The 13924-nt window shown below is 36.9% G+C and overlaps 1 protein-coding gene across 4 annotated transcripts in view; it reads left to right on the top strand.

The window, feature by feature from the left end:
• The window catches only part of CNOT7 (CCR4-NOT transcription complex subunit 7), a 31128-nt gene extending 18020 nt beyond the window's left edge, over positions 1 to 13108 (top strand). For 3 of the 4 annotated variants that reach the window (XM_081332886.1, XM_081332887.1, XM_081332885.1), the window contains exons 6-7: positions 4523 to 4633; positions 7111 to 13108. In XM_081332886.1, coding sequence (XP_081189012.1) covers positions 4523 to 4633; positions 7111 to 7239 — 240 coding nt within the window. In that variant the 3' untranslated portion in view covers positions 7240 to 13108. The remainder of the gene's footprint in view (positions 1 to 4522; positions 4634 to 7110) is intronic. The other variant, XM_081332884.1, reaches the window with a different exon arrangement.
• Positions 13109 to 13924: the final 816 nt, after the last annotated feature.

Raw genomic sequence — 13924 nt, 5'->3', positions numbered from 1 at the left:
TCTGAAGGACAAGTACACGTTGGAATGGAGGCATGAAGGACAAACAGCCAAGTGTACTATGATTGTTGCTGTGGTTTTAACAAACATAAGGAAAGAAAAAATCCTGCATACCAACTGCTATTGAGGTGACTTGAAGCAAAGGCTGGTTTAATATAAAAAGAATCAACATGTTTTTTGTAAGCAAAGAAGTCAGAGATAAATTGGCTTTTGACTATGATGTAGCTAAATCCTGATTTTACAAGTAACTAGTCACCAGTGATAATATTGATGAGCCAGATGTGAACATCATTATTCAGTGAATTTATTGTTATGTATTGTTTGGAGATTGTGGATATTACTTTTTTTAAAAAAAAGAATGTAGGTACTGAAAATCTTCAATAAGGCAAGGCTTGTGGGGTAGGTTCATAAACCAGCCATATCTATTGCATGGAATTATCACTGCAGAAGGTGAATAGACAAATCAGAATATTAGCATTTCTGTTTTTTCATACTTTGAATGTCATTTGTCATTTTGATATCTATGATTATTTTTATTCAATACATTGAAAGATCATGTTTTAAATATAGTTTTATAATGGGAGCTAGGAGTATACCTATATTAAAAGGTTAAAAACTTATAAATACTCAAAAGTCTTCAGATTATCCTTTTTTCTGATGAATATTTTGATCTAGTTTTTCCCTGCAAAATAAATTAATAGTTGGCTATCAAGTAACTTCATTTTGGCTTGTTACTTTTTAAATTGTGTGTGAAAATTGTAAACAGGTAACTTAAGGCAGCTTTTAGTTCTAGGGAAGAAGATGCAAATTATTAGCAAGCTGGATTAAATACTAAATTTTGTTTAGTTTTTGTTGTTGCTGCTGCTGCTGCTGCTGTTGTTGTTATTATTATTATGCATTCATAGCATAATAATAATAATAATAATAATAATAATAATAATAATAATAATAATAATAATAATAATAATAATAATAATTATTCATAGCCTCCTGCATTCATTTTTCACCCACAACTTTGAGCAAGTCACGCTTTCCCAGCTGGAATTCATCCAGTAAGCGTCTGAGGGTGGATGTATACCTAAGTCTACTCAATGCCTTAATCATACGTGTCACTGAATTTTGTCTCCTCTTCACCCATCACAAACATACAGTTTTTTCTCTGCTCCACCAGCCCTGATTTATCCCTTTTTTATTCCCCTGTGTTCTTCTGTTTCAATTTAAATCTTTCTTCCTTAATTCCCACTGCTGCTATTTAAACATGGTGGAAATACATGAGGTAATGAAGGTATGTGTAATAAAAGAGGGCAACATTATATAAACAAGGATTGTTCCTTTGTAATGTCACCTAAATACTATGATTTGTTTAGTTTTTGCCACTTCTAAGGACTGAAAATAAAAATTTAAAAACACCATCTGTCTTGCTCAATTTTACTCATCTTTCTAAATATTTTGGCAGTTCACATCATAAAAGATTCATCCATACCACTTGTTTATTTTTGAACCATGTAGCACTTGATCTAAATATATTTTGAAAAAGGTGGTGGATTTTTTTTCTTTTTTTTAAGGAGAAATGAGTTATCTGTTTAATAGCTTATCTGGCATTTTGAAATTCCTACTATGCAAAGAAGGGAGTAGGAGTTTCTCAAGTTGGCCACATTAAATGTAAAAGATTTAAGCAAAAGACCAGGGACTTCTAACAGTTTTGCTCAGTGTTTACATACAAAGCTCAGACTGGAATAGTAGATTATTTGAACTTTTATGATAAGCTATAATTGTAAAGGAAGAAGGCACTGAGGAAAGTTTATCTGACTTAATGTTATTATGCATATACTAAATTAGACTACAACAACTTTGTCTATACAATAAGAAGATTAGACTGTTATAGTCTAACCTAGTATACAGTCATGGCCGAAATTGTTGGCACCCCAGAAATTTTTCCAGAAAATCAAGTATTTCTCACAGAAAAGTATTGCAGGAACACATGTTTTGCTATACACAGGTTTATTCCCTTTGTGTGTATTGGAACACAACAAAAAAGGGAGGAAAAAAAGCAAATTGGACATAATGTCAAACAAAACTTCAAAAATGGGCTGGACAAAATTATTGGCACCCTTTCAAAATTGTGGATAAACAGGATTGTTTCAAGCATGTGATGCTCCTTTAAACTCACCTGGGGCAAGTAACAGGTGTGGGCAATATAAAAATCACACCTGAAAGCAGATAAAAAGAGAAGTTCACTTAGTCTTTGCATTGTGTGTCTGTGTGTGCCACACTAAGCATGGACAACAGAAAGAGGAGAAGAGAACTGTTTGAGGACTTGAGAACCAAAATTGTGGACAAATATCAACAATCTCAAGGTTACAGGTCCATCTCCAGAGATCTAGATTTGCCTTTGTCCACAGTGCGCAACATTATCAAGACGTTTGCAACCCATGGCACTGTAGCTAATCTCCCTGGTCGTGGACGAAAGAGAAAAATTGATGAAAGATTGCAACGCAGGATAGTCCGGATGGTGGATAAGCAGCCCCAAACAAGTTCCAAACGAATGCAAGCTGTCCTGCAGGCTCAGGGAGCATCAGTGTCAGTGCGAACTATCCGTCGACATTTAAATGAAATGAAACGCTATGGCAGGAGACCCAGGAGGACCCCACTGCTGACACAGAGACATAGAAAAGCAAGATTACAGTTTGCCAAAATGTACTTGAGTAAGCCAAAATCCTTCTGGGAAAACGTCTTGTGCACAGATGAGACCAAAATAGAGCTTTTTGGTAAAGCACATCATTCTACTGTTTACCGAAAATGAAATGAGGCCTACAAAGAAAAGAACACAGTACCTACAGTGAAATGTGGTGGAGGTTCAATGATGTTTTGGGGTTGTTTTGCTGCCTCTGGCACTGGGTGCCTTGAATGTGTGCAAGGCATCATGAAATCTGAGGATTACCAAAGGATTTTGGGTCGCACTGTAGAGCCCAGTGTCAGAAAGCTGGGTTTGCATCCGAGATCTTGGGTCTTCCAGCAGGACAATGACCCCAAACATACGTCAAAAAGCACCCAGAAATGGATGGCAAGAAAGCGCTGGAGAGTTCTGAAGTGGCCAGCAATGAGTCCAGATCTGAATCCCATTGAACACCTGTGGAGAGATCTTAAAATTATTGTTGGGAAAAGGCGCCCTTCCAATAAGAGAGACCTGGAGCAGTTTGCAAAGGAAGTGTGGTTCAAAATTCCGGGTGAGAGGTGTAAGAAGCTTATTGATGGTTATAGGAAGCGACTGATTTCAGTTATTTTTTTCCAAAGGGTGTGCAACCAAATATTAAGTTAAGGGTGCCAATAATTTTGTCCAGCCCATTTTTGGAGTTTTGTTTGACATTATGTCCAATTTGCTTTTTTTCCTCCCTTTTTTGTTGTGTTCCAATACACACAAAGGGAATAAACCTGTGTATAGCAAAACATGTGTTCCTGCAATACTTTTCTGTGAGAAATACTTGATTTTCTGGAAAAATTTCTGGGGTGCCAACAAATTTGGCCATGACTGTATTTGTAATAAGGTTAACCCAGGTAAACCTTTGTTAGTATAAGGTAACCTATTTTTCTATTCATTGGATTATTTCAGTTACTCAGTTTAATTAGGGGTCCTTTTTTAAAGGGATTACTTTGAATGAATAATGAATTTCATTACTAATTGCTAGAAACAGACAGCACAATATATGGCACCCTTACTTCTTCCAAGTGGGAAACGTGCATATGTTGTATAATCAGTGACAAGCCATCTTTACACAGTTCCTTTTCCAGGGTTTTTTTTAGGAGCTTGAGGAATTTTCATTTTTCACCAGCACTGCCTGCATCAGGATTTCACCCTCTTAGGGCTAATGCTTTGACAGTTGAAACCTCGGCCATACTTCTGCAAGCAGGAGTATAAGTTGCAGATGCTTGTACACATTTAGCACAAAATTGGAAAATCAGGAATATTTAAGTTAAGTTTCCAAAGTGTTTTGATAACATTTAAATCATCCAGAGTCGTTTGACAATGATGGGCGGAATATAAATTTAAATAAATATCCACTGTCACGTGCACACTTTACCGCACTCCATACGAAAATATTAAGTGCTGCTCTTAGCCATTACAAAGTTGCTCACCCTTATATGCAGTTGTGCATATATTTTACATTTGATTTTTTTCTATCTCCTGTCTTGATGGTCAACTGTAAGCAAAGTGGGAAGTTGGGTGGGATTTTGGTTTGAAAGTACTTTTGTATACAGGCAGTCCTCAACTTATAAAAGTTTGTTTAGTGATCATAATTACAACAGAACTGAAAAAAGTACCTTTCCCTGGTGGAAAGGCTTGAATCATAATAAACAAGAGTTCTGAGTTTTGCTATCATAATTTGCTATAGTGTTAAAGAACATGTGACTAAGATTATGATTTAGACTAAAAGTGTAGATCTTCAAATTGCTTGCTCATATAGGTGAATATTACCTGCTGTCATATTTCCAACTCTTCTAATTATGCTGCAATCTTCCTTTTCAGGGTGGATTACAAGAAGTTGCTGAGCAGTTAGAGTTGGAAAGGATAGGACCTCAGCATCAAGCAGGATCTGATTCTCTACTAACAGGCATGGCCTTCTTCAAAATGAGAGAGGTAAATAGATATATACTGTGTGTGTGTGTATATATATATATATATATATATGTTTTCATAGATTCTCGCGGGTGTCTGTATGTGTAGATCTAGAGTCTCGGGTTTCTTCCCGCGTTCCTTTCATCTTCAGAAAGTTGTGGCGACGTTTCGACGAAATCCCATCCGTCATCATCAGGCCGGAGTGTTTCTCCTGCTGCTACCAGGAGCAATGCGTGGTCTGGCTGTTCCTTTCTTTCCAACTGCCGGTGGGGCTGTGTTCTGACTGGGAGGAGGCGTGGCTGCTTTCTGATTGGGTGGGGGTGTCCTCCAGCTGGGTGGAGGCGTGGTTGTCTTCTGATTGAGTGGAGGCGTGGCTGTCTTCTGATTGGGTGGATGCGTGGCTGTCCCCTGATTGGTTGGAGGCGTGGCCGTCCTCCGATTGGGTGGGGTGTGTTCCGAATGGGTGGGGTTCTTTGTTGTGTTGTAATATCCTGAGTGTTGTAATTTGGTGTCCTGAGGAGTGGGCTGTATAGTGGCCTCTAGAGCTTTGGTTTGGCTCCGAGTTCGAGGACCTGCTATGTATCTCTGGTATGGGTCAATCAGGTTCGTGTGTGCGTTCTTCTGCATGGGTGATGGCCCTTTTGAACCCCACCCATTCGGAACACACCCCACCCAATCGGAGGACGGCCACGCCTCCAACCAATCAGGGGACAGCCACGCATCCACCCAATCAGAAGACAGCCACGCCTCCACTCAATCAGAAGACAACCACGCCTCCACCCAGCTGGAGGACACCCCCACCCAATCAGAAAGCAGCCACGCCTCCTCCCAGTCAGAACACAGCCCCACCGGCAGTTGGAAAGAAAGGAACAGCCAGACCACGCATTGCTCCTGGTAGCAGCAGGAGAAACACTCTGGCCTGATGATGACGGATGGGATTTCGTCGAAACGTCGCCACAACTTTCTGAAGATGAAAGGAACGCGGGAAGAAACCCGAGACTCTAGATCTATATATATATATATGTATGTATGTATGTATGTATGTATGTATGTATGTGTGTGTGTGTATATATGTGTATGTGTGTGTGTGTAAATTTTTAGATTGTGTAAAAAAAATTTACACAAATATGAGCTGTCACTGTTGTGACTACTGCCTGTCGATGGCCTTCAGTTAGGCCGAAACAGGAAATAAAGATTTGTCCCATGTTTGGGGCCTAGCAAGGTAATCTAAATAGTTAACAAGCATTTAACATATATATAAAAGGTAAAGGTTTCCCCGCACATGCATGCTAGTCGTTTCTGACTCTAGGGGCCGGTACTCATCTCCGTTTCAAAGCTGAAGAGCCAGCGTTTGTCCGAGGATGTCTCCGTGGTCATGTGGCCGGCATGACTAGATGCCAAAGGTGCACAGAACGCTGTTACCTTCCCACCGTAGAATCCCGAGTCCTGTGTAGCATTGTGAGCGCCTGTTACTCGTCCCAGCTTCTGCCAACCTAGCAGTTCGAAAGCACGTAAAAATGCAAGTAGAAAAATAGGGACAACTACGTTGGGAAGGTAACAGTGTTTCGTGCGCCTTTGGCGTCTAGTCATGCCGGCCACATGACCACGGAGAAGTCCTCGGACAAGAACTGGCTCTTCGGCTTTGAAACGGAAATGAGCACCGGCCCCTAGAGTTGGAAACGACTAGCACGCATGTGCGGGGGAACCTTTACCTTTTACCTAGATCCATATTTACTTACAAGATCAACTTAAAGCCTTACTTCCAAACTTTAAAGCCTTAATGGGCTTAGTACTACATTGCTTCATAGCAGTCTATTTGAGGATTAAACCTGATGACAAAGAGAACTGAGCAATTTGGCAAATGAGCATGAGAAGTAGGGACTATTCTGAGATAGTTAAGTTGAGAGATCACTGAAGAATCACACTGCTAAGTGCTTTCATAGAAATCATTTACATTTTATTCTAGTAGGCTTTTCATTCGCAATGCCTACTTTGCTTTTGACAGTTCTACTCTTTAAGATCTTTTACATTTTTCTCCCTTTTTGGTTTTGTGTTCAGCTAAATGAGGGTCCATCTTTGATTGACCTTGAAAAGCTAAGCAAGAGATAACTTCATTAGTAGGAGAAACACTAAAATACAGCATCTCAGCTGCTATTGGCCAGACAGGGAAGTTTTAAAAAGAACCTTGAAAGAATTACAAGTGATTTGTATTGTTTCAAGAAAACCATACAGATGTGTCTTTGAAATCTGAACTTGCCTGTTTTACTTCTTTTGCTTTTTCATATGTATTATGTTACTATTGTTAAGATCTGATTTATGTGGTAGTGTGGTGATTGTGGTCTATTCTTTTATCGGTACACTTATAGAAATATAAACTGTAGGAGATATATTTTATTTAAATTCTATATTTGATCTGAAAATGAGGTTGTTTTGATACAGGTATTTTGAGTAGTGCCTCCAAAAATAGAATAATAATTTGTCCTTTAAATTTTCTTTAGATGTTCTTTGAAGATCACATTGATGATGCCAAGTACTGTGGTCATTTGTATGGTCTTGGTTCTGGTTCATCTTATGTACAGAATGGAACAGGAAATGCATATGAAGAAGAAGCCAACAAACAATCATGACATGAAACGAGAAGGCACTTTTTCTAAGCTCGATATGGTTGTACATAGGTTTTATCTCTGGTTGAATTCCTTGGAAAATAAGGCATTCTTTTCCTCTTTATCAGCACACGTTTCTCTTGTGTTTGTATGTACTAAACCTGACTGTTCCTGTTCCAATCCTTTGACTTGATATATAGGCATTTCTGGATTAAACATGGCCATGTACCTTGCCCATCTGTACATAAGCACATGTAGGAACAGTGTGGTAGATGGAAGAGGAAAGCTAAAATGATAATGACATTTCTAGTAAACTTTAATTGGCCTTTGTATTGGTTTATTATCCCTGCCCTTTCCCCTCAAACCTGGGCAAGCGCTGATTGTAATCAATTTCCCCCATGGATGTTAAGCCCTTCCAATGTACTGGGATTTTAGTTATTCATAATTGTGGACCATCACATTTGCACTTTAGAAGAGTGACTCTGATCCTCTGTTTTATCTGAAGTTCTGAATATTCTTCCCTGACTTGGAAAAAGGGTTCATCTGCCAGTATGCTTGCTTCTTCCAGGTCTCAAATACATTGAACAAAGCCACACACATTGCCTAATCTCTCTTCAAATTTACAGGTATCTTAGCAGCTACTGTTACATATAAAATTGGTGTTTCGTCTTCCAAATATTCCCGCCAGCTCTCTGATGAAAGCAACTAGGTGGAATCATGAGGAATCTCTCAAGAATGCTTTCTTGAATTGAGAGTCTCTTTCATGGGGCCTGAATTTGCTGAGCAGTTTTTATGAGGTGTGATTAAGAGAACTTTCTTGTATATTCTCCTGCGTTTAAAGCAAGCTTTATAGCAGCCTTCTCCTCTATGTTGCAACCTCCAGGTTTATTGGACTATAACTTAAAAAATGTGTGGAATATATAGAAGTTGACAGCCAAATATTTAAAGGGCACCGACTTGGGGTGGAATGGGGTGCTGCTTTGCAGCCTTATGGAAAGTATGTGTGTCCTTTTTTGCTTTTGTGTCTGAAAGGAATAATTGAAAGATGGAATGCTGCAGTTAAAATAACAATCAAAAATTGTAGATCCATTTCCTTATTCCCGTTCCAACAAGTTATGGCCTAAAATACTTTTCTATTTTAAAATATTAATTTATTGTCTACATAAATGGATGAACACAATATAAGTAAGAGATCCAAAGATAAATAGGAAGATGTGTCTTTTTTGGGAGCTGCAACACAAGACATTTGTTGTAAAACAACAAATTTATTTGTACCTAATAAAGTTACCTAAGGCTTGTAAGGCTAGTTTATTTTTTGAGTCTATCTTAGCAGTATATTTTATAGGTGTTTTACTAAAGAACCACAAAGTACTTTCCTGACCATGCAGAGCAGGCTCATAAAAAGCAATTGTGAAGGAAGACTTTTATTAGTATGGAATAGCTAAATCTTATCCTGAAATGATGGTGCTGATGGCAGCATTTGGCATGTCATCTACACTAAAAATCAATGGGAGTAAATCTTAATGTACAGCAAATTGATATATCTACCATGTACTTTAATATGTTTTCCTTTATCCTCATAGTTACAATAATGTAACTGGTGGTCCTTTCTTTTTAGGAAAAATTACAAAGACATTTGCGTAAGAGGTTATTTGTTTTTAAAGCTTTTGTAAATAAAGGCTTCAGTAACGTTTTCTTACATACTTAAAAGAGATTTGTGGTTTTGATTTGAAACCCCACTGGCATGTCTGTGTACCTGTCTAGCCTCTTACATCTTTGTCATCTTAATTCAGTGTGGCCTTTTAGTCATACATTGGCTGCTCCAAGTATCATCACTATAGTCACTTTAAAGTACTCAAAATGCGGTTGAATATATCAAGAGCAAACCTTTCCATGCTTGTTAAGAACTGGCTATATGTTTGCTACTCATCAGTGAAGTGGGAAGGACCTGAAGGTCCAGTATTAGTTCAGTTAAATGCTGTGCTCAGGTGTAATTTCTCATTCTATAGCAATAACCTGCCTTACTAAGAAACTTACTTGAATTTATGCAGTCCAGCAAGTGAGAAGGTTTCTACTTAACATGCTATCAGAGATTTTTGAAGATTAAATATTGTTGTTCATGTACCTTGTTGGCAGCTACAAACCTTAAAATTTGCTGCTTGTCATTTGCTAAGTGGACAAAAAACTTGACTGTTGTAAACATAGCAGTTCGGTAGTATTCCTGCTGATGGGAGCTTTGTATATTTAAGTTCGAATAGTGACTGGAATATTTTATACCAGGTTGACAGATTGTGCCTTGATGAAGTACTAATCATAAATAAATGCCTGTTGTTCATCACACTGTTGGAAAAAACTCACTGAATTCCATAGAAATCAATATCTGAACTATACTATATTGGACTTATTTCATCATGAGGTAAATTATAGAGGATTTTTTTCCACCGAGCATACCTTTTATGTTGTTGGCAATGGAATTATTTACTGATAATGTTTTGTATGAAAGCAAGGAGAAAATGAAATAAACTCACAATTCATACAATGGAACTTAGCTGCAAATATTTCACAAGGCTGTTGAGAAGCAAGTTGTCTCACAGGGCATCCTTCAGTTACCATCCCTTTCAGGAACTGTAATGGGTTAAAAAATGCTGCTTAGTGGCCCTTGTAAGAACTTTCACTTGTAGAGGGCTGATATTTGTTTATGCATTGTGAGACTCTCATTCCTTCAGTAATTATGGGCCACAATGGGACCCTTTCAAATTAAAGGGGGTATTTTAAAAATGTTTTTACCACAACAGACAGATCAGGTAATCAGCATATTGGCTGATTGAGGTTGAATCCTACTCTCTTTGTGTCAATCTTATTTTCCCTTCATAATGTGAAACACTACACTCTAGACATATGTTGTTTGCATAAGGGTCATAATGTGGTTTACTACTTAGCATGAATTTATAAGCTTGCAACTTCTGGTTCTTGCAAAGCTGCCACTTTTTTAAAAATGCTGCTCCCAGGCTATTTGGGCCAATTTTGGCCATGGGTTGTGTAAACCTTTCCTCTGAAACCTCTGTAATATGGTATGTCATGGCACCAACTTTTATTTCCAATTATGTTACACTGAGATGAGCCATAATCTTTGTGTTCTGGAATATATATTAAGCTTCCTCACTCCTCTACTTGAATACTTTTTGCTCTGGGATTAAAGTGGGATAGATTCTGCACTGGGTCTTTTAAGTTTCAGGTGCTGAGAAAATCTGCAGATGTTTCACTCGCTGTATAGCTTCTAATAGGCCAGTAAAACAGCTGACTTACATACGTCAACGAAACCAATGCTTTCTTGCTCATGCACTTTTCAAATCTTGCACTTAAACCATGACTGGTTTGTTTGAAAGAGTTTATTTTTCCCCCAGAAGTTAACATAATACAAAAATACACAATATGTTTTTGCTGAATGCAAAAAGCAAAAGAGAAGCACTTCTACATTTTGTGAGACCCGCACCTTTATGTACAATTTGACATCTGGAATTAGGCCAATACTTGAGAAAGTTTTCAGTATGGGACTGTTAAGCTTGTAAGCCGCCCTGAGTCTTCGGAGAAGGGCGGGATATCAATGGAATTAAAATAAATAAATAAAATAAATTAAAAAAAGTTATCTGGCTTTGAAAATCTTGCCGTTATTAAACAAAATAGGAAATCACACACAAACATAATCATGAAGTGCATAAATAACAGAACAGTTAAATCTATGTCTTTGAACAGCGATTCCATATAGATGAAGTTGGTCTAATCAGAGTACATGGAGGATTTTAAAAGGCTAAAATTTGCAGCAGAGATTACAGTAATTATCTCCACATACAGTAGCTGTTACATAATTGAACTTTATTTGATAGTCATATAAAACAATGATAGTCATGTAAAACAATAATATAGTAATAAGGTCACTAAAGTTAGCTTGGTATGCAGCAAATGTACATATTTTTGTTTTCATCAAGTTCCTGCATTGGATTTGATGTTTAGGATGCACAAAACTGAGCTTTTTAGGTATCCAAAAGAATTAAGGTGATGCAATCAAGTTTCTCATACTCTTCTATTTGAAGGCTAATCTGATGTTTATGACACTGCCCTTTTATTTCTTCAAGGTTATCTTCATATAGCACTACATTAGGCACAGTACTAATAAAAAGTATTTAATCCCCTTCAGATTTTGGAGATGGGTTTCACTCTTTATCCCTTTCTGCATTATGTCTTTTTTGTGCACATTTTTTGAGAGCCATGATAATTACTGTTTCTGGATTATTAACAAGAAAACAATAATCTTGACAGTCAACAAGCATTGGAACTGGGGTATACAAATTTATCCCACCATGAAAGGTTCCATCCACAGAGTGTACCAAAAATTATTTGATTTGGAAAAGTGTATTCAAACTTGAATGAAACAGGCTGGTTCCGTTTAAAGAAGTTGGGTTCTGTTTTGTAAACTAGGTGGAATTCTACTTGCATTACTTTAAGCAATATATGAATTTTTTAAAATTATGACTTCAAAACCTTTTATGTAAAACTGGAATATTCCATGTTGTTTCCATGTAATTGAATGAACAGTACACTCAACTGTGTTCTGTTCTTTTGTTTTTTAAATGGTAGAGCATGTCTGATCATTATGCAGAAAGACAAACTGAAGAATGTTGCTGTTATAACATGATTACTAAATCATGATACCCATAGGAATATAGATTTTCCTCAAAAATAAAATTTACTCAAGTGTTCTGAACTGTTGTGGATAAAGTCTCTCATTTACAGGTGAGATAATATTATGGTCATGGAGTCTTTGCAAAGATTTCTAATGTTCCAATGACCAAAGAAAAATTCCCTTAGAAAGTAACTTGGGCTAGTGGATAGATTTCTAATGCCCATAATTTATTTTCAAACAAGTTCCCATTTAGATAATTGAAAAATTATTTGGGAATTATAATTCAGTTTTTCCTGAAAATAGGAGAAAATTAATATTTTAAGAAATTATGCAATATATATTGCTATGCTTATGTACATGTTCCAATGGACATATTACAACTTGAGCTGAATTGCCTATCATGTATGCAATGTATTTATATTTTTATATATGATTTGCAACACAGCTTTTATTGTTCAGTCTTTATATGAGAAACTACTAGATGATACCTATAACTGATGTTGTATAGACACGTATGGATTGTTGTAGGAATAGCAGTTTGCATTTTTAGAGATGACAGATTTTTTTCAACTTTGGTTGGCTACTAACAATCCCATTTCACAAAGGTAATTGCTTAGTTTTGACTGTGTGGATTTAACAAGTCTACATTTATGAATTTTAATTCATTTGTATACTGTACAGTAAGTTGTATTAGAAATAAGCCAAAATTATGATTAAACATTATTTTCAGTCAATAGTACTGTAATCTAGCAACAGTTTGCTGTGGAAATTTCATATTAGCTATGGTTTCACCAAAACATACTGTTGAACATTAACATGATTCAGAGTTTTAATACTGATATGAAAGGTGCAGGAAGAGTTAAGGAAGATGCAATTGCAACATAATTATTTGTTCATGTAGTTCTTGACTTAGGAATGTAATGGATGTAGTTGTGAAAGCTGTACAATGGGTCAATATTTATCAGCTCAATTTTAAAACCCTTTTTGTGGCAGTCATTAAGTGAACACAGTGCTTGTAAAGCAAATACCACAGTTAAGCGAGCCAATAGATCTCTGGGTGAGATTTTCAGCAAAACTGTTATAAAATGTCATGTGACCATGGGATGCTGTATATGGCCATAAATGTGGCCTGATTGCTGAGTGCCCAAAGTGGTCATGTGATTGGACACACAGGAAGCAACTATTGGAACTATACCCACTGTAACTTTGAATAGTGGCTAAACAAGCAGTCGTAAGTCGAGGACTACCTATACCATGTTTGAGGCAGCTTGATTTCACTATCAAATATTCTGGATTCTAGTTAGTACTGTGGATGGGATAGTAGCTACATCTAACCCGAATCATTCAAATCAATTTGTTCAGATTTTGTTGTAATTAAATATTTTTTTACATTTAAAAAATTATGAAAAACAGAAGAAACCTACCGATGTGTATGAGATTGTGCCATGGGCATTTAAAAAGTTTCTTGCTCAGTACAGTAATACATTTCTAACACAAATACTTGAGATTCTTTTTGCTGCATTCAGCTTCTATAGAAGCATTTATTTTTTCTTTTGCATGGAGGCAATGACTGCATCATTTAAAGTATTTTTTCCCATTCAGAACACACATTCATCCCAAATCACAATACTACACCCACTTACCCATTACCAAATTTGTTAGTGCACATGTAAGATAGGAATCAGATAAAACTATAGTGGGAATCCTAAAACAAGCGAAACACAGTTAGAAAATGACATTCCAACACACAAGGTTTGCCCCCTGCCTAGCCCTAAAAGATTGCCCAGACCAGCAATAAACCAATCAAGCAAAAATCATATAATTGATTACAATTGTCTTTAATCAGGTAAGAACCCTAGTTTTCAGTTCATCAAAGTTGTGGTTTCCCAAATGCAGTTGTATAGCAGATAATGCACAGAATCCTTTTCCCCAAACAGTTACAACAGGGGAATTTAAACAGGACTGACTAGAATTCCATGTTGCAGAGATACCTCTTTTCTTTCTTTATTGCCACTGCTGTCCCACTAC

The sequence above is a fragment of the Vipera berus genome (genome assembly GCF_964194415.1).
Source record: "Vipera berus genome assembly, chromosome: 7".
In the NCBI taxonomy this organism is placed as follows: domain Eukaryota; kingdom Metazoa; phylum Chordata; class Lepidosauria; order Squamata; family Viperidae; genus Vipera; species Vipera berus.
The sequence above is the reverse complement of the archived record's forward strand: the minus strand, read 5'-3'. Positions and strand labels throughout refer to the sequence as shown.